The 26,667-nt window shown below is 34.3% G+C and overlaps 1 protein-coding gene across 1 annotated transcript in view; it reads right to left on the bottom strand.

The window, feature by feature from the left end:
• The window catches only part of LOC145683732 (uncharacterized), a 61,645-nt gene that overhangs the window by 9,616 nt on the left and 25,362 nt on the right, over window positions 1-26,667 (bottom strand). The window contains exons 6-12 of the mRNA XM_081755252.1: window positions 26,569-26,625; window positions 23,923-23,970; window positions 20,243-20,296; window positions 20,038-20,085; window positions 13,469-13,498; window positions 6,506-7,135; window positions 1,339-1,389 (exon numbers count right to left, since the gene is read on the bottom strand). Of these exons, the coding sequence (XP_081611378.1) occupies window positions 1,339-1,389; window positions 6,506-7,135; window positions 13,469-13,498; window positions 20,038-20,085; window positions 20,243-20,296; window positions 23,923-23,970; window positions 26,569-26,625 (918 nt within the window). The remainder of the gene's footprint in view (window positions 1-1,338; window positions 1,390-6,505; window positions 7,136-13,468; window positions 13,499-20,037; window positions 20,086-20,242; window positions 20,297-23,922; window positions 23,971-26,568; window positions 26,626-26,667) is intronic.

The following is a 26,667-nucleotide window of genomic DNA, read 5'->3' as shown; positions in this document are numbered from 1 at the left end:
GAACATATAACAGAGAATAGATAACATAATTTCAGAGAGCACAAATCTATGTCGGAAATAAGATTTTGACGTTCGGGCAATTCTGATAAATCACACACTTTTGATGCAAGAAGTTCCTGGTTCTATATCATGCATATGAGTCTGTGGCACCGATTTCGTCCCTAGGTTTCTCATATTCCCATTCCGCCATGCTTTCATAATCTTTTCGTTTTATTAGTAATGTCTAATCTCTTAAGACAAGGATCATAATCTCAGACGTAAAAGCAGAAAATTTATTTCAACTTCATTTTCAGGATTGAAAAGTTACCATCTTTTTTTTTATCTAATACAATATATTTTCTGAAAAACGGAATAGTCAAATTCTGAAATTAAATATTTTGAATATTAGTTCTCTATCTGCTCTCACTTATAGGCATGTAACGTGTTGGTACGAACATTACACTAATCATTTATAATTAACAAAAGTATTGCAGCCAACAGTAATTGTAGCAGCAATGGAACACACCCACCCACCCACACACACACACACATATATATATATATAAGAGCAATATATATACAAGGGACAAAAATAATACAATTATAACTTCTGTCACGAATATATTGCTCTTATACAGGGTGTTCCAAAACAACACCGACAACGTTTGAGAGCTGATTCCTGACACCAAGATAAGACAAAAAGTGGAGAGCAACCTGGGTGCACAAATACTTCCTTCCTTACGGAGTTATAGACTGCCAGAAACATGTCAAAAATGAAATTTAAAGATCCAAAGCTCCAAAATTATGGTACTTACCGTAGTCGGGTCAAAAGGTTATTCAGGAACTAATATGTGCTCTATCCAAACACGTGTTCCTGAATCCTAAGGTACTCATGCAACTGACCAACTATCTCTATAAAATTGTTGCGGAAGTACAGCAGGATTGTGAAACTTGGATATAACTAACTAACTAACTAACTAACTCTATGGCCTATGGAACCCGGAGGTTCAATGCCGCGTTCACAAAAGCTCTCCACTGACTTCTATCCTTAGCTAATTGCATCCAGTTTCTACTTTGTATGCCTATCTCTGCGAGATCCATCTTAATATTGTCCTTCCATCTGCGCCTAGGTCTTCCTAATGTACTATATGTATATGTATATGTAACACTTCTATTGATATTAATTTATAACCTAGTCACTTTTTAAGTGTTATTAGTAATGCAGATAACTAGTAGATAAATGAAGTGAAAACTTACATCCTCATGTTAAAGAGCACAAAGTATAACAAACAATTAGCTAAATATATTAGTATTAATATTAAAAAGAAATTGGTTGTATTTGTATGTTTAGATACTTACATGATAAATCGGGTCCATTTGAGTAGCTATAAAGATCCCCTCTGTATTGACCTATTAGAAGAAAGTTTGAAATTTTCTTTAAGAAATATAAGAAAATAAAAAGTCAATATAAACATTCATACATTCATAGAAATAGCAATAACACATTTAACAAATATCTTCATCGGTAATATGATGAAAGTATTGACTTCAGATAATAATAGAATTACCCGCCTGAAATTACCTTACGTTTATTGTTATAACACTTTCATTTTAAAATTGTATCTTACTAAAGTGAGTTGTACGAATTAGGAACGCTAAGAGATTTTTATGTATGTTTTTTAATTACCAGAAGCTTTAGTTTTTATTTTAATAATCATTTGTTAACCTTATTCTTTAACTATATTTCGTCAGTTATAGCTTTGAACTAATTTAAGTATATTATAAAAATCTGATCCATTCATGGAAAACATATTAACAACCTTCTGTTACATTTTTGGAAATGTATCATAATCTCCATCAAATTCAACATCTTTATTAGACAATGACTAATCAGATTAACTGTGTGATGAAGGTTATTGTGCGATGCCAAAACTGTAAGCTAAGAGTTTTGCTTAGGTCAAAACGTGACCTTTTGCATACATTTTTAAAATTATTTTCCTTCTCTTCTCTTCTTTATTTTGAAGTAAGTTTCAAAATAGTGTTTATTTTTCTTAGCTTCCCAGCACCGGCGCTGTAGTGAAAAGTATTAGAATAACATCTCTTCTACTGTAATTAGCACATGTCAGTTGAAAGCTAGCTCTATTAAATAACGTAAGACTGGTCAGCCTACTACTACAGTACCCTTATCTTTTTCTGCTTTGTTATTATAATTTATCCCATAATTACTATTAAGACATGTTGTCCTTTTCGGAAAGCTTCCTTTGTCACGGAATATTTCTCTAAATATTAATATAGTTGCATCAATGACATTGCAACAGCTTCTTTGATTAAATTTCCTTGACTAAAATATACATACATGTCAAACAATATACAGTATGTAGCTAGATCAGACATTCCTAATAATTTGTAACATCAATTTTGGATAGTCATCTTCTTGCATAAAAAGAAGCCCACTCTGGCTTTTCTAACGCTCTCTACATCTCATTTACGTCTTCTTAATTTTATATACTACAATAACAGAATGATGGCAATGAAAAATACTATGACATACGCCAAATAATATGTAAATGTCAATAAACGTAAAACGAGCGCAATTAAAATCAAGTAGTATGAAGAGTTACAAAAATTTCTGTTCTACTAAACGCAATGCTCGTGTGATGGCATTAGTTCTTGAGAACCCATCTCCGAAGCTTAAATGACCTAATATCGTGTTAAATTTATATTTCTGATTTCAGGATTTTAAAAATTTAATTTTATCCTTTTACTCTGAATACCAGCCACTTTTAAATTTCTTTCTTGAAATGGAATGAAATCTTTAAGTTTACGCCGGTTAGGCTAAAGGAGACGATGATGGTGAGAGATGAGTGAAATGGTGGAATGAAGAAAGTGGGAGAAAACGGGAGAACCCTGAGAAAACCCACGAGCACGGTGTTTGTAAATTTCTTTCCTATTCTTTAACTTTACTATGAAGGAAACATTATACAATCTTTATTAACACTTTCGATCCTGGGCTAATATGACCTTGTTTACTCCAGAATTTTGAGAATTTTAGGCCTTTTTAAAGAATTATAGTCTATTACTAAATAACAATAGACGTGTTAAAACATTGCAAACAAATTTTTGGATTTTATATTTTATTACGAATAAGTAATATGGTGATCTAAAAAAGGGTAGTTGTTTGAAATATATGCTTTGTGAACAATCAACAAAGATTTTTACAATAGAAAAATAATACTCCCGCCGCGTGTGAAGTGCAAGGAGTGACAACGGTGTGCAATCAAGAGCAGGAAGTCTGTAGGAATTCACTTCTGTAAGATGAAATAGTTTTCTTAACGAAATAGTCCATTATTTCATCGTACGTGCTGCAGTCAAACGCAGAAATTTGATCACAACAATCAATCTGCAAAAGTCCGTTTACTTTTCGCTGGATGTCAGCTGAAGAGTATTTCTTGAAGGACTGAATCTCAGTAAGCATTTAACACGACTGACCACCGACCGCAACCGATAATAATTTACATAGAGGCTATTACGTAAAAAACGCGTTGGACTCGGGCTCCGGCATTTTGGAATAAACAGACAACCCGAGTCTCACTCCGGCTTAGGATCGAAAATGTTATTTCAAGTAAGACTGTTCTTTGTAACTCTAATTCACCACGTCTTAAATATCAAACACTGTGTTAGCATAACGTGATTCATTGTATAAGAAGCGGGGCATCTCACTATCGAAGAAGCAAATTATGTATTGTAAAATTGATTGTGCTGCTATGATTACTGTAAACAAAGCCATTTTTCGTATTTTTCGTCATGCATCTTTTTCTCCATGGATTCTCTGATTGTTTTTCTTCTTTCGCGTAATTCGTCCTTTCTTTATCCTCAAGGGGCATTAGACGAAGTATTTTCAATTCCTCTGCACTAACATCCGCGTTCGATTCCCAGATGGAGCTCATGTGATTTTCACGTTAATCAGTAGGTTCTGTCTCATATAGCCTCGCTGCTGAAAGGGACGTTAAAATCAAAAGTCAATGAATGAATCTTTGGCACTAACAATTGCGGAATTTTCATTAAACCAATTTTACATAGTGGAAAACTCCTGTTGTCGTTGTAACGATAGAATCGATACATTGAAATACCATTACAAGTACCAACAATCGATATTGCTAGAAATTCTATGTACAATAATGCACACAAAAATAGAATAATTCTTCAGTCAGTAACAGTAGATGACACTAAAACATTTCAGCCAATCCGAATTTCATACCAGTGACAGATATTAATGACGGGTGCTGGATGGAGCTCATGTTATAATTCGCTTCTTACAGCCTAAAAACTAATATAATCATTTCACATAATGAAAACATTTATACTTATTTTGAGACACTATAGTTATTACACAATATATTTCAATAATGTATATGGTTTACATATTAATCAGTTCTTTCGTAAATTTCTCGTGACGAAGAATAATTCTGATTGCTCCTTTGTGAAATTTTGATAAAACACTAGCTTAACAATTTTGAACGTAAGTACACAAAACGAGATATGGAGGCGAGTAGAGAGAGAAGTTTTCGAGAACTGACATGAGATAAGACTTTCACAAAAATTAAGAGACAAAGCGAGAAAATATTTATCGTCCGTTTCTTTATTAGCATTAACGATAAATCTAGCCAAGTAGTAAACTGAAGAGTTTAGACCTAGTGGATATTTTTTGTTGTTGTTGTTTTACACACATTTTTTTTCTCTTTAGCAATTACAAACGGAAATCGAACAGACATCCACTGAATGAAGAAATAAATCATCCAATGTAACTGTTACTTTTGCATATTTCACCATTAAACATCGAAGCTTGTTTCTATAGAACATAATCAAATATGCGTTAATTATAAAAATGATCACGTATTATTCATGTTTACACAAGATTTACATGTGTACCCAAACTTACTCTACCGGCGACTTATGACCAATTGATATGACTTTTGTCATTTATAGCATGATTTAAAAGCAAATAACAGAGGCCCTTAACTTGTATTGTCATGATAGTAAATATCATTCTATGCTGTCCTATGTAAAATTTTCTGGCACATTAGTAGGACCACTTTATTTCCTAGAAGCCACCAGTTCTCAGCTAGCCGGTTCTACCGACTGTGCCTTCCTCCATATACGTGTGTTACAGTAAGTAAATAAACATTTTAACAAAATTTTTGTATTGTACAAAAAGATTTGGTATTGCTACGGGTTTAAAGGTTTAGATCATATAACGACCTATCTTGTAAAATATAACCACTTAGTATAAACAGAAGTGCTTCATTTTCCGGAGGAGATTTGTCTTTTGGATTCACCTTCGGTTGTAGAGGAAACTTATGGGTTGGAGATTCGCTTCGCAAATAAACTAAATAAACATATTTTACGATAAAAATAAGTACTTCTTTGTACTTGGTATCTGGTATTCAACATGGTTTGAAAAAACTGCAAGTCATTAAGTAGCTTTAAAACTACTCACTGAGAATGTTTCAGATCGAATTTGTGAGAGTTGTGGTTATTTAAACAATGTTTGTGTTACTGCTTCATCTGTTGATAGCACTGAAGGTGAATTTAGGGGCCAAATTATTGACTGAAATTGTATGCAATAACGACTCGCCTAGCCTGTTTAACCGCTTAACGGTTGAATTTATTTTAGAGAAAGGTCCCAAAAAGGTCATATTATTTTATTTCATATTTTAAATCTATCATAAATGCGTGGTAACACGATCTATTTTAATTGTCATTCAGAACCAAATTTCGAAAGTTATAACCCCTCAAAATACTACTTCTGGATTATCCAGAGTTTTTTCGGGCACAATTGAAAATAAAATAATTGTAAGATTAAATGAATTTGGGTGCTGAAAAATATGTTTTATTCAAACAAAAGCTTTATCTGCTAAGTCCTGAACAGAATCATGCCAAAATTTCTATCGTCTTATAAGTTGAGGCTATTTAAAACGTGAAAACATTCAATCGGGATTATCCCGAAATATTTCGGGCACTGCAGGAGTAATACACTGCCGCCTGGTGTAAAAGTCAATAAACCAAAACAAAAGACGATTAATTTGCTTGTTAAGATTTGCTGCCTGCACCTTTTCTTCTCACAACCAAACATTTCGCTTAAATACAGATTCGAACGGAAAAATATAGTTTCAACGTAATAACTCGGGATAATCAAGATTTACATATTACCCTTGAACGTAATAATTCGGGTAAAACCGTTAAGCGGTTAAAGAGACAAGAATGTTGACTGAAGGTAAGGAGAGTGACTGGAAATTGAACAGGAATAAAATCAAATAATATGACCTAAGCCCTTTTATTGAATATAATGTAGCATAATTGCAAACTTTGCCTCAGTATCCTCTACGGAGCTCAGAGCATTGAAAATGTATATGCAGTAGAAACACCCATAGAACATTTAAATCTGTTATCTATTATTAGAACAGTGAATATAAATCTGACTCCAATAGTTAAATATTAAGAATACAAATATTTTTAGTTTACTTACCTTGAGCAGGTGGTCCATATACCACAGCCTGTGGGACGTCCGGGTAAGGTCTAGCCGGTATATTTTCTCCTGCATATCCTACTGTGGTAAAATGATCATTTCCGACAGATGGTAACATCATGTATGCTGAATCTCGTCTAGGAAATTGAGCTGAGGCACCCTCACCAGTAACTACTCCTAGAGGATTATTTGAATGGTCTTTTTCATTACCAGATGCATTGTCTTCGCTCCCCTGAGTGTTCGAGTTTTGATTGGATAATCCATCAGAAATGGTTGCTTGGGAACCAGTATCAGTATTTCCTGTGCCATATGCAGGGCTTGTACCTTGGTTTGATGTTCCCGGTGTTCCTTGAGCGTTGGGGTTGGGCTGACTAGGTGATCCCTGATAATTACTTAAATCATTGTTAGATGCTCCCTGGTAATATCCTGGTGAACCTCCTCCAGAACCAATGTCATTACTTAGGCCATATCCGCTATTTTCAACTGGGATTCCTCCATTCGTACCTTCATATTCCGTGTCCATGGTGTCATCAATATCCTCTTCATATGGAAGGTTATTTGAAGTGACCATACCATAACCACCACTGTATCCAGCACGTTTTGGAATGGAGTGGTATGGATATCTTGCTCCTGCAAAAATAAACAGATGTGCCCACTTGAGTATATTATGTAAGTTATTTCAAATAATTACAGCATTAGTAAATGGTTAGGGGACATGTGTTCATATTGTATGTATTAATTTCCTGTTTTGTTAACTTGAACAATTAGCGACTATTCTATTGTAACTTAAAGAGAAAAAAATAATAATCTTTTAACTAACTGGTATTATTTATAGTGGAAGAAAGCTATACATTGTGAAAGGCAGTAGGTCGTGTACATTCGTGTTAAAATAACATGAAATAATTGAAACTCTTTCACAAAAACATCATTTTAGTAATATAGTTTCAAGGTGTTTAATTACAGAAATGAATTAATATGTTTATTTTAGTTTTACGTCACTTACGACGATTTGATTAAACTAGCTCCTCTATTTCTTAAAATATATATCTGTTGGAAATTTTGTTTAAAGTGCCGAAATGAAAATGAAATGAAATTTTTGAGTTTTAAGACACACGGTTGTGCCGGATAGGCTAAAGGAGAAGGTGATTATGAGAAATTAATGAAATGGTGGGATGAAGAAAGTGAGAGGAAACGGAAGAATCACCCGAGGAAACCCAGGCACACGGTGTTTGTCCACCAAAAAGTTCACTTGGCGGGAGAAGGGTTTGAACCCATGACACCATGCACTAGAGATGAACGCTCTACCATTGAGCCACCGCGGCGCCACGGTTTACAGTGTCGAATATAGAGGTAAACAAATATGTAAAATGTAAGTAAACACAAAAGAAAAACCTAAAAGGATAAAAGTCGTTTGAAGTTCTAATGAATTCTTTTGGTCTCAATCCTGTAGAATGTCGTTCATGTCGAAACAAATTACAAAAATTGCTGATAAGTATATGAAATCCCATAGTTAGTAACGTGTTTGTCATTGTTATTGTATAGGTTGACATCACTGTATATGTTCATTAATGAGAATAAACAACCTATCTTAGATATTACAAAAAATATATAATTTGAATAATATATAGAGATTTTCAACCGGGTGTTGATGTATAGAATAACCATCAATCAGGATAATCTGAAAGAGCATGGATTTCATTATGAAGCAATTATCTGAATTAATGTCTAAGTAGGTAACTAGTGTTTGTCCTTTAGTTAAAATCTCATCAATATCCCATCAAAATCTCTTCACTACTTCTCCAAGGGTGTTTCGAAAAATAACCTTTTCCCAAGGAATCATTTCCTTGCTAAATGGAAGGTCTTAAATTCCTTTCTGGCTAGTTTGTTTTTCGTACGACAATTGAAAAGGAAACTACAATATTTTGTTTGGTATTTTAAGCGTACGAATGCATGCAGTACACGTGGACAGCTCGCTATAAGTTATATTTTATAAAAATATAGTTGAGATTCAGTATTTATTTCGACATGTGCCCCTAGCATTATCATTGTGTAATAAACTGAAGACATTTTATGTAGTTTCAGTCTTTATTACCGTTTCTATGTTTAAGTGTTCAAGAAGTAGCAACATACTTTTAACCCTAGAAATCACAACGTGATCGTGAAATCTACAAGGTAATTTATTGTAAAAGAATTCGAGCGAAAAGTTATTATCCAGTTTCAATTTTTAGTTGTTTGTTAGTTACGATTTCTTAGACAATTTGATACATAAATATAGAAAAACTAGCTTACTAGTAGCTCATAAAATAGCATAGTTAGTTCTAATTCTCTCCTTAGGATCATCTGGATCATTCCATTAGCGGATAATTAGCAAATCTAAATTAAGTACCATAATATATCTGACCAGAATATCAAATGTAACTCGTCTCTCATTTCTCCGAATTAAATAAATAATGTATCTGTCTCCACAGGCAAATGCTGGATGAAATAAAAAAATATCTCTTGTATAAATAAACAAAGTATTCAAAAAATTTGAATAAAATACTAAATTTCTAAAAGAGGAAAGGTTCCAACAGGGAACCGAACTCTAGGTCTTTAAAAGTGTGAAACTGCCTTAGCATAAACCGGATACAAAACTCAGTTAATGAATTCAATTTACGTAGGCACACCTAAACACACACACACAGTAATTTCCTCACTCTCAAGTTACTTAACTAGTTGGAAACCTGAAACATGAACCCATCATAAATACTTAAATAGAAAAATAATAATCCATTTTTTTAAAAAAATGTGTCTTCTTTTATTGTTTAAGCATCTAACTAAACAAGTTTACATTTCTGTTCAAGCAACTATCGCATTAAAAAAAAATACCGACAACAGCTTATCAAGACCCTACTAGCAATAATAAATATAGCAATGGATCGTCGTCAAAGCGAGTTAAGGAATTTTCTCCGAGCAACAAGGTCGATTTTATATCCCAATTTACACTTGAAATGAACCTTATGAAACTTCACTTATTTTTCTTTCTTTATAACCGCTTATCAATATATTATACATAAATTACGCTTCATTTACATGTTATCAAGCACACAAGCAATCAAATTATCAATTTCTTCTAGGTAAAGTTTCAAAATTTTGATAAAAACGGAAGGGCAACTTCGCAAGTTAACCCTAAACAAGAGCCTAGGTAAACTTGAATTTCCTTATTTCACAGTAGATCTCTCGTTCTTGATCCTAAGTTAGTATTACATGTGGGACTATTAAAACATTTGTATTTTAATTCTAATTCGTGTAGTTAGTAATACCCATTTAATAAAATTCACTTTTTTCATGTAGATTACAGAATGTTAATGTGTGTGTGTGTGTGTGTGTGTGTGTGTAGAGGGGGATAATAGCAAAATGCTTAAACATTCAAGAGCAGATATGATGAATTGCTGATATTACTATTTGATGAACTAATATGGTTGGCTCGGGCCCCCCCTAACTTCTACCGAGCCTCCTCTACATTTTCGGACTGGCTACGGGCCTGCCATCCACTACCACCTACTCTTTCATAAGTTCTCGCTGCATGAATGAATGAATTAGTCGTTACTTAAATAACCACTGATTGTTTTCTACATCGTACATAATACTTATTACCCAGGCAAAGTAGCACGTTATAAGATCATGGCATGATACTGAGTAACTAAATACAACGAGATATTTGTGTTGCGACTTACAGGGAATTTTGCCAACTAAAGGGTTAGTCATCACATATTGTTTAAAGGTTTTATATATATACAAGTTTGCCTAGGTTCTGCATAATCATGCGTGATGGGACAAGTGACAGGAGAAAACTAGAATTACGCGAAGTCTTATAAAATTACATTGTAGAATTAGTTATATGATGGAGATCTCCTTTTAGAGCGATAGCCTAGGGTTAATTTAAGACTCCATATTCTTTGCTAAATATACCACCATTAGAAAGAAGAACTTTCAAAAAAGAGAAAAAGATCATTTTTTTTTTTGTATCATTGTCCAATTCACTGAAGAATAACGGAATAGGAGCATTACCTGTTATGCTGGGTTGGACATCAGAATACATAAAGATTATAGTTGGTATATTTTACTTCACAAATTGTCCAACTTATCCCTTTCTTCTCCCTGTAAGGTCCAGTACAGGAAAAGGGGGAACACCAAACACAAACTTAAACGAATCACCACATGTCTCGGAGATTTAAATTCTAGTAATTGTAGTTTCTTCATGCTTTATACAAGTCCAAAATCTTGAGGCGACGGTCAAATACCTTTTCCCAAAAGATTATTAATATTCTTGCAAACTTAGTTTTAAACCTTTAATTGGCTAACATTGAAAAATTATTTGGCTTTTTTTATTGTTGAACCATGTCTTTCAGATCATGACTTGGTAATTTTTAAAGTATTTTCGTACTGTGGATACAAAATACAAGATGTTTATTTCCAAGCAACATTGGTATAAAATAGTTAGCACGTGCTGTTACAGAGCAGCATTGTCCTAATATGGTCAATTATCATAAGAATATTCTCAGTAATTAGCAGCAGTTTCGTTGAAATATCTTCCTACAGAGCAAGAAATCACAAACAAAACAAACTTTCACGAACGTACGAAAGAAATATTCTACAAGAGAGTAACTCGGGGGGAAGTGACCATAGGGGTGAAGTGAATAGAGTCAAGGTTAATGATTTGTGGCAACAGAGCATGATCAACGGTGACTTTGCAAAGACCCTGTATGTTCAGTGTTCAGTCTGGGGCTGACGAAGAAGGTAGTATACAGAGGAAAAAAGTAAACTAGCGAGGAAAGACAACAAGGAAGGTGAATAGATTTGTAGCCTTCTTTGTTGCTATTGCAAAATTGAACAGTAAGAAACCAGGACCATTCTCTCCTGAAGTAATCGTGTTGTACTCAACACTTCCACAGCAGCATGAGGCGATTATTAAGTACGCATGTATTAGATATGCCTCAATATATTGCGAACATAAAGATACAAAACATGTTTTGCAAAAAGACGATGAGGTGGGGTGAAATGACTAACATAAGTGACTAACATAATTTGGGGTGATGTGAATAGTCCTATTAATCATTCCATATATCATTAATAATTCCATGTATACAATATGGACTAAAGAACATATTTGTATCTATTTCTTTTCTGTCCTCCAAACCACAGTCTCGTATAGGAAAAACCTGCGATCAAGACCAATGGGCAATTCAAATATTATATCAAGGATTCCCATGAAAATACGAAATGGAAAAATAAATGAAATGAAATCTTTTAAGTTTTACGTCCCGTGGGTATGTCGGTGAGGCCAAAGGAGACGGTGGTGATGAGAGATGAGTGAAATGGTGGAATGAAGGAAGTGGAGGGAAACGAGAGAACCCCGAGAAAATTCACGAGCACTGTGTTTGTCCACCACAAAGTCCACGCGGCGCGAGCAAAATACGAAATGGATTATTGATATACTCTCATATCGCTAGGAACCCAGTCATCAACACCAAGTTTTGTTTTATATTTGTGTTACACAATTTCTGGTTTCTCCTTACTTGAGTCGAAAATTTATCCCAAAGTGTGTTGGGTAAAAAACATTAAAATTATCCATGATCAATTAAGCAAAAGAAATTCGACAATATTATCTGAAGAAAGACTAATCTGTTGGTAGGAAAGACCGCATAAATTACTACCACGATTTTGTGAAGTAACTCAATAGAATAATCGTAATCTTTAATTCAAACAAGACAAAAATTTTATTCATGACGTACATTCACAGACAGTTTAAACAAGCATCTATTTCCTCATTACAAGTGTTACTAATAAACATGAGACTAGTTTCCCTTCCTGCTTTCGTGCATTCCCTAGTGTGGTGCTTCCTGGCACAGTGATCGCAAGAGTCATTGCTTTCTGTTTAAGAAAACCATGGAGAACACGTACACAAAGAGATATTCATCATGAAGATTTGAAAAGGATCACATCGAGTGAAGAAGAGACCATTCCATTGGAGACGTTTAGCTGCATGTTCTTTTAAATACCATTCTGAAGGTTCATTGCCGCCGAAACTGTTTGGTGAAACACCTAATTCATTAAGCAGAGATTCATGGCCTTAGCAGCATGAAGATTTGATTCAACGAAACTAGCAGCTTGACAGGATTAGGTTCCAGTTGTCAACTAGCTCCAATTTCTTAAATTTCTTCCAGAGATAAGAGACAGGAAAGATACATTGATAATTTCAGACCATGAGGACAACGCCAGTCACCAGAGATCATTCAGACTAGTTCTCTTCCTTTGTTTTATGATCAAAACCTTTCTCTGTTCTCCTCATCTTTTCAACTAATCACTTTTTTTAAAAATTAAAATTGTAACATCTCAATTTTATTTATATTCAATTAAGTTCCTTATAGGACATCAGTTTTCATCCCCATATATAACGTCCTTTAGTTCAGCATTTAATAATCATAATCTGAGCTATTAACTGATGTTCGAACCTCGGCACAATTTACAAAATTTTCATGCTATAAAAAGATTCTTTAAAGTCCAATTCGTCACAAAGTTTGGCTGACACGAAGCAAATTATGTTGCGGTAGCAATTAGAATTATTACCACCGGTGTAACTAATGCTTGTAATCATGGATATGGTAACTTTCCGAAACTTATAGAATATTTTGAAAAACCAAAACTAGCGTTTCGTTAGACGTTCGACAAGAGAAGCATCTATCACAATCTATGCTGAACCACATAAAATTTGTCGTATGGAAAAGTTGAAGGAGCAAATATTTTCTAGGCAAAGTCTTCCTTATGACTTCCTTATGAGAATTCAGTGGTGCATACTTAAGTATTTTGGTAATAAATGTTAAGAATAATAATATACGTCTCAAGGCATTGCATTGCTGTAATATAGGAGTTGAATTGTACTATGTTAATTACTTACAATATATAGAGAACTTTCTTACTTACTTCGGGGTTTTATTCTCTTCTGATAAGGTTCTGGAATTAAAATGTTTAAAGTATACATTAATTTTTATTTATATAATTAATGTAGACGGAAGTTCAAACTTCGCATTCTCTTTGTTTCATACATTGAATATATATATGAAATAATAGCTGCCTCTTTTATACCAGTTGCTTCCTAAGTTTTGGCATCTCATATACATTGAATATATATGAGATGACAAAATTTATGAAGCAACTGGTATAAAAGAGGCAGCTATTTCAGACACGATTAGCGTATACAGACAGGTTTCGCAGGTGTTGCTGTGGTCACCTGCATAGATATACAACCTGACCAATCGAACAGATGGGCCAGTTACAGTTCAGCGACCGATCCGTGCAGGTTATCGTGAATCATGTCTCAGCTGAGAGTTTCAGACAGGGCTAATTGTGGGTGGGTGTTAATGGTGGAAGCTTCCGTGACGAAAATATCGGAAACGTTTGATGATCAAGCAAATATACGATCAAGAGGCACGGTCTCTGAGATCATGGCTGCTTCAGTGTTCCGGAAAAGACACACCAGCGAAGAACCAGCATGGACGCAAATATGAGTTGCGTGACAAATACAGAAACACATTGGGTAAGATTGTGAAAATGCAGATCATCAGAGTGCCAAAGTCACAGGTGAGCTAAATATAGTGCTTAAAAACCGTGTTGGCGTCAAAACAGTTAGAAGAATACTCTGCAAAGAGAGTGTTTATTTCAGATCTGCAATTCTCAAACTACTCGTGACTGTTCACCATGCTGCTATACAGAGACAGTGGTGGAACGCCCATAAAACTGAACAATGATGCAATAGAAGACCATAATCTTTTTGGGTAACTTTTCCGTTACATTGTTCCGGAGTTTACTTGTACAGAAAGCCAAAAGAAGCTTACGATACAGACTGTCTGTTACCAAGAGCAAAGCATGGTGGTGGCTCAGTGATGATTTGGGCAGATATATCCTGGTATTCTGTCGGACCCATCATTACCCTATATGGACATGTCACTGCCAAGGACTACGTAACAACTTCGGGTGATCAACTATATCCCATGGTGCAAATTTTGTTCCCAAATGGCAATGCCGTGTTTCAAGATGACAGGCCCCTTTTTATACAGCTCACATAACTCAGGACTGGTTTGGTGAGCCCAAAGATGAAGTATATGCAAGTACCTTTGCGAAATATATGCAATCTGTATTTCTCCATTTCCCGTCGACTTCTGCATGTCAAAGGTGGTATTACTCACTATTAATAAGGGTAATGTGGAATTTTTCAGGTGTTGCTATATTTTTGTCCATTCCCTATTTATATTTATAACCAGATTGTGGTGTCAAACATTTTACCTTTCCTTTGGTTCATTTTCGCTAACATTTTGATTACAATTTTATTGTTTAAGTGAGTATAATATGCAACTAAGTATTACAATTTACTAGATTAGGAGCTACACATTAACTAGGAAGTAGCTATATACTCTGAGAAATCCAGATTGACTTCCACTTCTTATTTAGTCATTGTTCTTACATGCTCAAGATTTGTTTGTTTTATCCGTAACTTATCATTATCTTTTAATACTTAAGGAAGGAATTATCCTTAACTATTTATTGTAATTGAATACTTAAGGAATTACGTACTCTAAGTACTCCTTTTCCTTGAAATTTTTTAAAAAAATATCCTTAAAAATTTATTATTCTTGAAAATTTACGTAAGAAATATACCTAAATACCTATGATTATTTAACACGTAATCACTTAATTACCTTTGAGTACTCACTATTCTTGAATATTTAGGGAAAGAATTAACCTCCAATTATTTATTATTCTTGAAGACTTAGAGTATCAATTTTCCTGAAGTACCGTAACTATTATCATTGAATACGGAAGAAATGGAATATTTCTAAGTACACGATAACTATTGCACTGTGTGTTGTAGGTGATCAAATGCAATGAGTCAACGCTTAGCAATAGCTCATATTATCGACTCGAGGTTTTAGTAACAATGTTAACTAACTAAAACTAACTAACTCTATGGCCTATGGAACCCGAAGGTTCAATGCCGCGTTCACAAAACCTCTCCACTGACTTCTATCCTTAGCTAATTGGATCCAGTTCCTACTTTGTATTCCTATCTCTGCGAGATCCATCTTAACATTGTCCTCCCATCTGCGCCTAGGTCTTCCTAATGGTCGTTTTCCTATTGGTCTTCCAGTCAAGACTTTGAAACCGTTTCTACTTTCTGCCATTCTAGCTACATGACCCGCCCACCTAAGTCTACTAGACTTCACGACCCTAACAATGTTGGATAGACCATATAAATTATGCAGTTCCTGGTTATGAAGTTTCCGCCATTCCCCATTCCCGTTCCTGTTGGGTCCGAATATTCGTCTCAGGATCTTGTTCTCAAATACTTTCAGTCTATGTTCTTTCCTCAGAGTAAGTGACCATGTTTCGCAGCCATACAGAACAACATGCATAATTATCGTTTTGTATATTTTAAGCTTCAAATTCCTCGACAGAATTCGCGACGACAAGAGATTTTGAACCGAATAGTAACATGAATTCCCTGTTTTTAGTCGACATTTAATTTCTTCGTGAATATGATTTTCTCTGTTAATATTGATCCTAGATATTTGAAAGTATCCACTTTATCAAAAGTATTATTTAATATTTTAACGCATCCATAATTTGCTGTATTACGGTCCCCACGCACTTCCATGTATTTAGTTTTCTCTGCATTTACTTCTAAACCCATGTCTCTGCAAGCGTTTAATAAGATCTCTGCATTTCTTTCTATTCTTCTCCTATCATCCCCTATTAAATTTACATCATCAGCATATGCCATAACCTGGTGAATACCGTTCAACTCTAGGCCCTGGTTGCTGTCTTTGATTTTCCTTATAGCGTATTCCAGAACGAAGTTAAATAATGATGGCGACAACGCATCTCCTTGTTTCAGGCCATTTTCGACGTGAAAGCTCGTGGACAAAAATTTTCCTACCCGGACTTTACTTTGCAATTCATTTAAACATATCTTAACTAATCTAATTAGCTTTCTCGGTATTCCAAGTTCTGTAAGAACGTTGTATAATGTTTCTCTCCTAACCGAGTCGTACGCCTTTCTAAAATCAATAAATAGTTGATGTACCGGGGTATTGTATTCCCACTTTTTTCGAGTATTTGGCGAATGGTATATATTTGGTCGATAGTTGATCGATTTCGTCTAACTCCGCACTGATAATCTCGATTAATTTCATCTGCGTATGGGGTCAGTCTTGCTAATAGAATATTTGAAAGGATTTTATAGGATGTTGACAGAAGAGAAATGCCTCGATAATTATTACAGTCAGTTTTGTCGCCCTTCTTGTGAATTGGAACAATGATTGATTCTTTCCACTATTGTGGCAATTCTTCCTTGTTCCAGATAAGGAGAATGAGATTGTGTATCTTGTTCGACAATTTTTTGCCTCCAGCTAAAATTAACTCAGCCGGAATTTCATCTACACCCGGAGATTTGTGTTTCTTTAATTTCTTTATAGCGGTTTCTACTTATATTCGGTTGGGTTCTGGAATATATGGTTCTGCGGTGTGTATCTCCTTTTCTCCACGAACAGTAGTTTTTGGTTGCGTGTTAAGCAAATCGTCAAAGAAATCTTTCCATCTATTTAAGACACTATCCGTATCAGTGAGAACTGTACCGTCAGATTTATTTAATATATAAGCACGAGGTTGATAGCCTTTCTTAAATTCGTTGATTCCCTTATACATGTCCCGGATGTTTTTATTTTTACTATTATCTTCAAGTTCCTTAACTTTAGCTTTCAGAAAGTCGCGTTTCTTTGTTTTAAAAGTTTTGGAAGTTTCCCGCCTGATATCTGCGAAATTTTGTGTAATTATTTCATTCGGATTTTGTAGCCAGCGTAATTTTGCCTGTTTTCTCTTCTCTGCTAGTTTAAGGCATTCTTGGTCGAACCATGGTTTGTTCCTACGTATTTCCGCGTGTCCCAATTTTTCTTTTGCTGAAATTTTAATGCTATCTCTAATTTCAATCCAGGTATCCTCAACAATGTTTAGTAACAATGTTACTGATATTATTCATTGTGCTGTCACGGAAATATGAATTTTGTCAAAAAACTTTTTTCGTACGAAATTGTACTTACGTATAATGAACAGAGCATCATAAAATGTTCATAAACTAAATATCAAGTAGCAGTGTAGTGTTTACACTACTTGAAGGCGTTTGCTTTTATGGCTTGATATTTTTTCAATTAATATTGAAATCAAAAGAGGTAGTATTTCTATCACTTCTGGTTTTAGTAGAGACTTGAGAGATTGAATATAATCTTGTGACGTTAAATCGATTACAAATAACCACGTCTTGGATCTGGTAGCATTTTATGCTATAAGGATCAACATTAAAACCGGAGTATCGTCGTTTTCTATCTATAAATGTTAATATTGAAACTGAAAGTTCTGATGTAATTTAACTACTTCTGTTTTTAGTAGATAACTCAGTCACACACACACACAAAATAAATTTCCGTGCATTGGACTCCAGGATACGACGGAAATTTGTATTTGGATGTATTTTGTTACATAGAATCCAAATTTCAAAACCCCAGGAAGATCGATTCTGTCAATTGTTTGTTATGGGCGAAAAACTTGTGCTATTTTTGATAGGGAGCATACACGTAGCACAGCTCTACAAAAAAATGTTCAGTTCAGTGGATCCCAGATAATGGATTCGATATGTTCTGTTACACAGAAGCCAAATTTCTTAACCCCATACACGATTGACCGTACCATTTCTTTACGGACAAAATACTTGAGTAATTTCGGATTGGTAAGATACAGGTAACAAAGCTACACACAAAAAATAAAAGTTCCGTTCAACGGACCTCAGTGCATGGATTCGGTGCATTTTGTTACACAGAATCCATATTACAAAATGCCATTAAGATTGATCGTGACCATTCCTCTTCATGAACGAGAAACTCGAGTGATTTGGATACACAAGATACATGTACACAGTGAGGCACGTAGCCAAGGGGGTTCCGAACCCAAACTTCAAGACCAGAAATGAAAAAAAATAAGGAAGGATGAAACAAAATGAAATTAGAAAAGAAGGAGGAGCGTTAAAAATAAACTACAGGAAGCTTTTGGTTACTCTTTCTTATGAGGAGATTTGTATTACTGGCAATACATGGTGGCGAGGTGAGCGGGATATCCAGGAAGAGTCAGGAAATTTGCAATTTCTAGGAAAGTTACGGAATTTTCAGAATTTCTGCTACTAGTCAGGGAGATTTCAAGCTTCCGAAAGTATAGTGCCGTTGTGTAACTGAGTGGACATTTTTTTAAATCACAATTTTTCATTGCATCCTTGCAGTATCAAATATGTTATTTCAAAAACAATTTTCTACTGCTCTTTTGACCTGTCATTTTTAACAGACAGCAGTTGACGGAATAATAAAAACAAAAATTTATGTGGAAAGAAAGTTCTGTTAACATTTAATTCAACAGAGAAAGGAACGCAGATATTGTAAAATACTTTACAAGACATTATTGAGTATATACTTTTTATAATTGTGAATATGTACTTTTTATAATAGTTGAAGTCATAATGAAAGGAAAATTGTTATATTTGGATAAACAGAGGAAGGACGTAAATGGTTTATAATATTTTTCAAAACGTTTTTTGATTATTTTACTCGAGATTTCTTCATAGTTTGTTATTAAAATACTTAGCAACATATCCTCATTTTATTGTCCTAACAAACCAATTTATGTTGATAGCAAAGTAGTTTAGATCGATCGAGCTCCTGAGCCTTCAGAATTTCATGTCACTCCCCTCCCCGGTTATGAAATCCTGGCTAAACGAACCAATATATGTTCTAGTAAAAAGATTTAGAATGATCAAGCCGCTGGTCTGATGACCACAGTATTTCATATCACGGACCCCCACCTTCACAAAATCCTGACTACGTGCCTGACACAGCCATACAAAACACTTCTGTTCAGCGGGCCCATTGAATAGATTCGATTATTTTATTATAAAAATCCAAATTTTGTAACCGTAGAACGATTGGCCATGCCCATTTTGTTTCATGGGAGAAAAACGCATGTGCTTCCTATCCAAAATCCCCCAAAGTTTTTCCCCGTGCCGTAAAAATTAACACCAACATTCATCCTGGGGTTTCGTAATTTGAATTCTATGTAAGAAAATACTTCGAACCCATACCTAGGGATCAGTGCACAGAACTTTTGTTTTTGTGAATGTGTGACTATACAATTAATCGATTACATAAAATCTCATCTTTATATCTATTATCGTTTTTCCTTTATAGCGATCAATGTCAAAGCCATTATGTGACTTCCTACCACTCCTGATTTGTGTAACTGGTTCAGAAATAAACTCGAATCCCAGCTTTTAACCGCTACCATTCTGACCAAATTTTGTGTGATTAAGTAATTTTCGAGATTGTTTGTCTCCCGGACTGGTACACGGACATGTTAAATATATGCAATAAACCAAACTTGTTAAAAAGCTCAATATTACTTACTCCGGTACTGATACCCTTTCCTCGGTGGGTAACTTCCGTAGTATTGTCCTGAAAATAAAAATATTAAATAAAACAGTAATTTTTTTCGAATGCATTTTTGGATTATTAATTTCATTATCAAGTTCGAATATAATTTATGTTAACAATTCATTAAATTGATTATTATAAGAAGAGGTTTAAATTTTTATTCTAGGTTATTACTTACTTGGAATCCTTTTTCGATACATTGGAGGATTGTATGTTTCGTCATAATCTTGAGCTGAAATGGTATATTACATATGTTATACATTTCATTGTAATGGAACACAAAACTCTTAGTGTATATCATGTTATTAATCACTTAGTCACGATTTATACCACTGCATCGTAGTTCATGAAGAACATAGATATCATATGTACTTGCCTATAAAATACGAAGTTGACTATGTGCTTATTGCAGTTTCCTGAAATTGAAAGTCAAAGGTCCACGCGAATATTTGAAATGGATACCAGAGAAAACTAAGATAAAAAGGCTAGATCATGGTACTTGAAGCAATACTCATTTCGTGTGTCCATCCAAGGTAAATTCGAAATTTACGTACTACTTCCGTTGTGAATAAACACATCTAAATTGACTACCATTCGATTTATGATTCCATTTTATATAAACTATTATAATTTATAGTTTTACTATTAATTACTACTATTATAATTTATAGTTTTACTACTATTATAATTTATTACTATTTCAATAACTTAATGGCTAGAAATTAGAGAAAGCAGAAAAGCAATTACACAGTCAGACCATAGCTACTTATAGCATGCGTATTTTGAGAATATCACTTGCCAATTCAACTATTAATTACCATGTTACGTAAAAAATTTAGTGTACTCCTATTTCACACCTTGCGGCGCAGCATGTTTATAGTTCTAATTAATATCACGTGATATGTTATCTATTCTAAAAGAGTGATTAATGACAGGAAGGATCATGTTAAAATTGGTGGAATTAATTTTTGATAAGACGTAGGAATATTTTGCTACATCCTACGAACACAATCTCGTAAACCAAAAACTGAAATGATCAAGTAATGATCATTTATTGCCAACATCAGGAATGGATATTTCACTATTATGGCCACCTAGATATTAAAGCACACAATGGAACTTGAACTAATTCATTTGCAAAAATATTGTTATGTATCTTTCTTATGTCCTTGACCCTTTACGTGTGCATTCGATAACAGAATTACCAAAATTGAAGATTATGAAACACATCGTTTTTTCCTTTTAAGACTAACAAGGAACCCTAGGTATCTATCAGAGCCCGATTTTCACGAAACTTTGCATACAGAGAGAGTACCTCGGGAAACTCACACAGCCAAAACTGTAGCTGCAGAGTCCAAGACGTTGGGACACTAGAGCCCGAGAAAGATCAAAAGTGGGACATCAGTACATTAAGGACATGGTTAGAAAATGCAGTTTTTCTTTAAAACTAACTATTGTAGCAACACGAAATGAGCATACATGGATACGATATTGTCGATATGATCTGTTAAAAGTTATAAAAAGAATATCCGCCATCTTGAAAGAGGCCATGTTGAAACTGGTGTGATTGGTATTAATGAGAAGAGGGTCATCCGATGCATTAATTTTAACGTAAATAGTCACAAAATCTTAATCTTAATCTTTCTCGGGCCCTAGTGTCCCAACATCTTGGACTCTGCAGCTACAATTTTGTCTGTGTGAGTTTCCCTAGGTACTCTCTCTATACACAAAGTTTCGTGAAAATCGGGCTCTGATAGATACCTAGGGTTCCTTGTAAGTTCAAGTAATGAAATGCGTCTTTATAGTGTACAATATTTTGATACCAATAAGCTTTTCTCTCCCTGCGTTCTGACAAGTGTGTAACAATAATCCCTTATGTGTAAGAACATTTCAGCTACATGAATTTGAGAGTTTCAGTAAAATGTAGTTTGGGCACAATTGTCAGTCAGTGCAGCTTCAAATTACATAAACTGTCCGCTGTCCACGCATACGCTATTGACATCCTTGGACGCACATGTGATTCGGCGTTCACTTCAACATGGCTGAACTCCTTATATGTATCTTGTTGAAAATGTACTTAAAATTTAAAATATTAATCGTTATTGTATGAAAAAAAGTATTTTCTTTTCAAACTTGAATATATCGAATGGAGTGCGTCCTATAAACCAAAAAGTATCGTACTTTCAAAGACGTAAGATCAAAATATAATGCATTACTTACACATCAATTAACCGGTTTGGGTACAAAACCTTGCGGCCAGAACCTCGCGGACCAAAACCTCGCCTGGTCAAAACCCCGCCTCCCAAAACCTCGCGGGACAAACTCTCGCCTGGCCAAAACCCCGCCTGGCCAAAACCTCGCCTCCCAAAACGTCGCGGGCCAAAACCTCGCCTTGCCAAAACCTCGCGCCCCAAAATATCGCCATACCCAAAAACTCGCCTGACCAAAACCTCGTTGTAATGATCTCGCGAAACAGAATCTCGCCTGGTCTAAATTAAGCGAGACGTAGTGTCGCCTGGGAAGAAATGTCGTCACGATAAAACTTCTTCATAACGACTTCTTCAATGTAGAATGTTCTATATATTACTATATGTATATATTTAGTAATAACACATAATTACATTAAAATAATGACAAGAAAAATTCTAATGCATGCTTTGGAATTCTATATATATAAAAATTAAATGATTATGTTTGTTACATTATACCTCTTGAGCCATACTACCGATCTCAATCAAATTTTCAACATAGATGAGGTTCGAGCCTAGGATGTCTTTTATAATTTCACTTTGTCGGCACAACAAAAGGGAGGGGGAGTGAGATATATATATACAGAGGTTTTGTTCCGGCGAGATTTTGTCTCGCAGGGTTTTGGGCGGCGAGGTTTTGGCCACGCGAGGTTTTTGGTTCGGCGAGATTTTGTCCCGCGAGGTTTCGGGCTGCGAGGTTTTGGCCACGTGAGGTTTTGGGCGGCGAGGTTTTGGCCACGCGAGGTTTTGGCCCGGCGAGATTTTGTCCCGCGAGGTTTTGGCCGGCGAGATTTTGGGCGGCGATGTTTCGGCCGCGAGGTTTTGTCCGTATCCCCAATTAACCTGATGCAATCTAGGATTTCAGTTACATTTTTTTTCTGTAACGACCCAAACCTTCTCAAAGGACGTGTTTATAGATAAGATAAAACTTCGTTAAATATTTAGATTACAAAATAAATATTGAGTCTTCCTTTGCTCGTAACTTTGAAATAATATTCTATTACTTTTAAATGTTGACTTCGAGAACGTAAAGACAACTACATTATATCAAAACAAAATTTACTGATTTAATCCAAAGTTATTGGGAAAGGAGATACTAGTGATCTTTAAAAAAGTTGGTTTGAACATATGAAGTGTAACAACTTTTCAGGTACATGAATTTGAGAGTTTCAGTAAAATGTAGTTTGGATACAATTGTTAGTCATTATAGGTTGAAAGTACAGCTTTTCACTGGGCACGCATACGCTATTAACATCCTTGGACGCACATACGTATGATTCAGCATTCACTTCAACATTGCTAAACTTCTTATATATATCTTGTTGAAAATGTACATTACGTTTAAAATATTAATCGTCGTTGAAGTATTTTTTTTTTTCAAAATTTAATAAATCGAATGATTTTTTAGATTAATAAAAAATCGAGACAAAATGATAGCAAGTTATTTAAAAGTTTCACCTTCGTATTACAACATAGTCTGAGTGCTAAATTAACAGCAAAAGTTATGATAAATATTAGATCGTAGTTATTAAGTTACTATTTTCTAATTAAGACTACATTTCTACTTTAGTTAAAATCTATTATATACATCAAAGCTGTATACATTTACCAGGGTATCGATAAACCTGTTGCTGTTGAGGCTGTTGGTAGTAACGCCCTGAAATATATAAAATATATTAAGATTATTTTACATTTTCCAATGTCTTGTATTATCTCTGAGTTTGCGTCCGCGTTTTATTACACATGGGCAACATTCCTTTCTCCATAAGCATGGCCTAACTTTGAAATATTGTAATTTGCAAATACTGACATTTTGCACTCCGTAAACATGTTAAATGTAACTTTAATAAATACAATACAAAAATAATTCTGTTCCTGAGTGCAGCAAAATGAGTTTTGTTTCATATTGTGAAAGTATGATAGACTTCAAAATTTTAATGGTCAAGTGTTTAAACTAGAAGCGATAAATTTATTAGTTGAAGTTAGAAATAGGAGGTGAAACCTATTCATGGGATGATGAATTTTTAGCATCAGCAATTCTTTGCTTCTTCGCTTTCTTAGATCTAGAAATTTCATAATAAACCTAAAACGGCAAGCTTTGATCCTTAGTGTTTGAATATATAGTTCAAAACCAAAGTCTATGTATTCATTTTTGGGCATTGAATGCACATAAAGTGGATAAATAACGATATTAATTATCATTTTTGGTCTATGAGTATCAATATTTTAAATGAAAGTTATTGTGCATTAGTACCATTGTGTGTAAAATATTTTTATTTCAGAATGCGTGTTATTTTTCTCTCTGAATAGCCGTTCACCTTGGTGAAGAAATGTATGTTGTGTTCTAATTTGAAGCAGATATTAACTAAAATTGCATTTCATGTCTTAGTAAGGTTAACGATTTTTATTCGCATTATTTTTTAATGATAGTTCGTTAAGTTCAAGAGTAATAATGGCTTAAAATCAATTGTTGCGTTTTCGCAACAAGCATTTTTCGTTAAGTAGTGAAATACATAAAACGTTTTTTTTTTAATTCTGGTTCTTATATACCCTTATTACCAATGTTTACGATATTACTTAATTTCCTGACAAGAAATATTCTGCTCATATATGGGTTAATGTGGAATTGGAACAACACGATCTCTCAACGGTAATAGAACCTGAGTCTCTCACGCTAACGGAGCTTACACCAACCATTTAACCATGATGAAGATGTCAGTAAATCATTTCGCATTAATGTTAAGAGGTTTTTCAAGATGGCGATAAACATTGAAACCTGAAATGGTAAATCTGTAGCGATTATATTTGGAATGGACGGTTAATATTGTAACTAAGGTAAACAAAATACAGTATTTCTGACAGGCTGAATCACTAGTAGTAAACCGTTTCTTGCTGTTTATGACTATGCTATTCTTTCTATGTTATTCTTCGGAAATCTATCGAGAAATGAATAGGGACGGAGATGTATCACTGCTCTAAAATAATTTCTACATTGATGGATAGTACAGTTTGAAAATCAAATAATCATAATTGTAAATAACGATGGCATGTTATAGATTCCATGCATGATAGGTAAATGATTTTATGGGACTTCACCTGCGCAGGTACATACGTCATTTACGTCCCATTCTGTCTGTAATGAACTTTTGAGCTGTTGTTAATTGCAGAGAGTTTGAAAAGCAAAGGTAATACTACAACCTTCTTGAACAATGTTTTTGTACTATAACTGCTATCAAGACTAACTGTGAGAAGGAAATCTACTGTGTTATTAATCTACAAACAAAATCAATACTTTGGTATTTTATTTACCTCTGGTTTGCACTCAGAGAAGTGTGAATAACTAATCGTGTATTCGTGGCGACGTATATCCTGTTACTTTTGGATATATTGGGAAAACTTCATAATTTATTGTGACAAAGCGTGTCCTTATATTTCCAATGCAACCGAGTGTGTTCTATTTAGACTTGCCTGAAACCCTACTTTGCAGGTATACGACGATAACGTCAAGCGAGGTCACGAGAAATGTTTGTGACGTCTGGCTTCAAGTTAGGACAAGAACACTATTGCCTAAGAAGCATAATATCTACATCGAGTGTGAATTATTCTAGTTTTCCTGCAAGCCATCTTTCATCTTAGTAAGAGTATACTCAATTTAAAATTATTAATTTAGGATACAAAATCACTTCCACTATGTTGTTCATTATTATGACAACTGCCATACTAAATATAAATATGAGGCAATTATTTTTTTAAAAAATCACATGTATTTATTCCTATCAATACAATGAAAACTAACTAGGCATTATGAACTCACAATAGGTAGTAATTACCGCTTATATTTAGGACAGTGTTATATTTAACAACCTAAAAAGCCAACCCACATACTACTATTTACATGATGTAACCACATTTAGATTTAAGTGTTAGTTAAACAAATAAAAGTATAGTAACTGCAATCACTTAGAACGTTCATACTTACCTGTATTGCACGACATCTTGCATGCATGGGGAGTACAAGTTTGTAATATAGTTCAGACATAACTATCAAAACAAACATAATTTAACGATGAATCGTAACAACATATTATTACACGGAGTCTGCAATAATCCAGCGAAACTAAATATCATACTTATCGGAACTAAATACGATAGAGTATAATTGTGAGCATTAACAAAATCATGTACTCATGGATAAAATGTACTCATGTACTGATATTTTATCTATTATGATGCAATGAGTAATAAATTACGGTACCTCTCTTTATGCGATTGTTTCCAGTGTAGTAATTCCCATATCCTCGTACAGGTGTATCTGCAATAGAGGAGTTAATGTGATTTACTAAATTAGAATTCT

The sequence above is a fragment of the Thermobia domestica genome, chromosome 4 (assembly GCF_964235325.1).
Source record: "Thermobia domestica chromosome 4, izTheDome1.hap1.1, whole genome shotgun sequence".
In the NCBI taxonomy this organism is placed as follows: domain Eukaryota; kingdom Metazoa; phylum Arthropoda; class Insecta; order Zygentoma; family Lepismatidae; genus Thermobia; species Thermobia domestica.
Note: the sequence above shows the minus strand (reverse complement) of the source record. Positions and strands in the feature narration are given on the sequence as shown.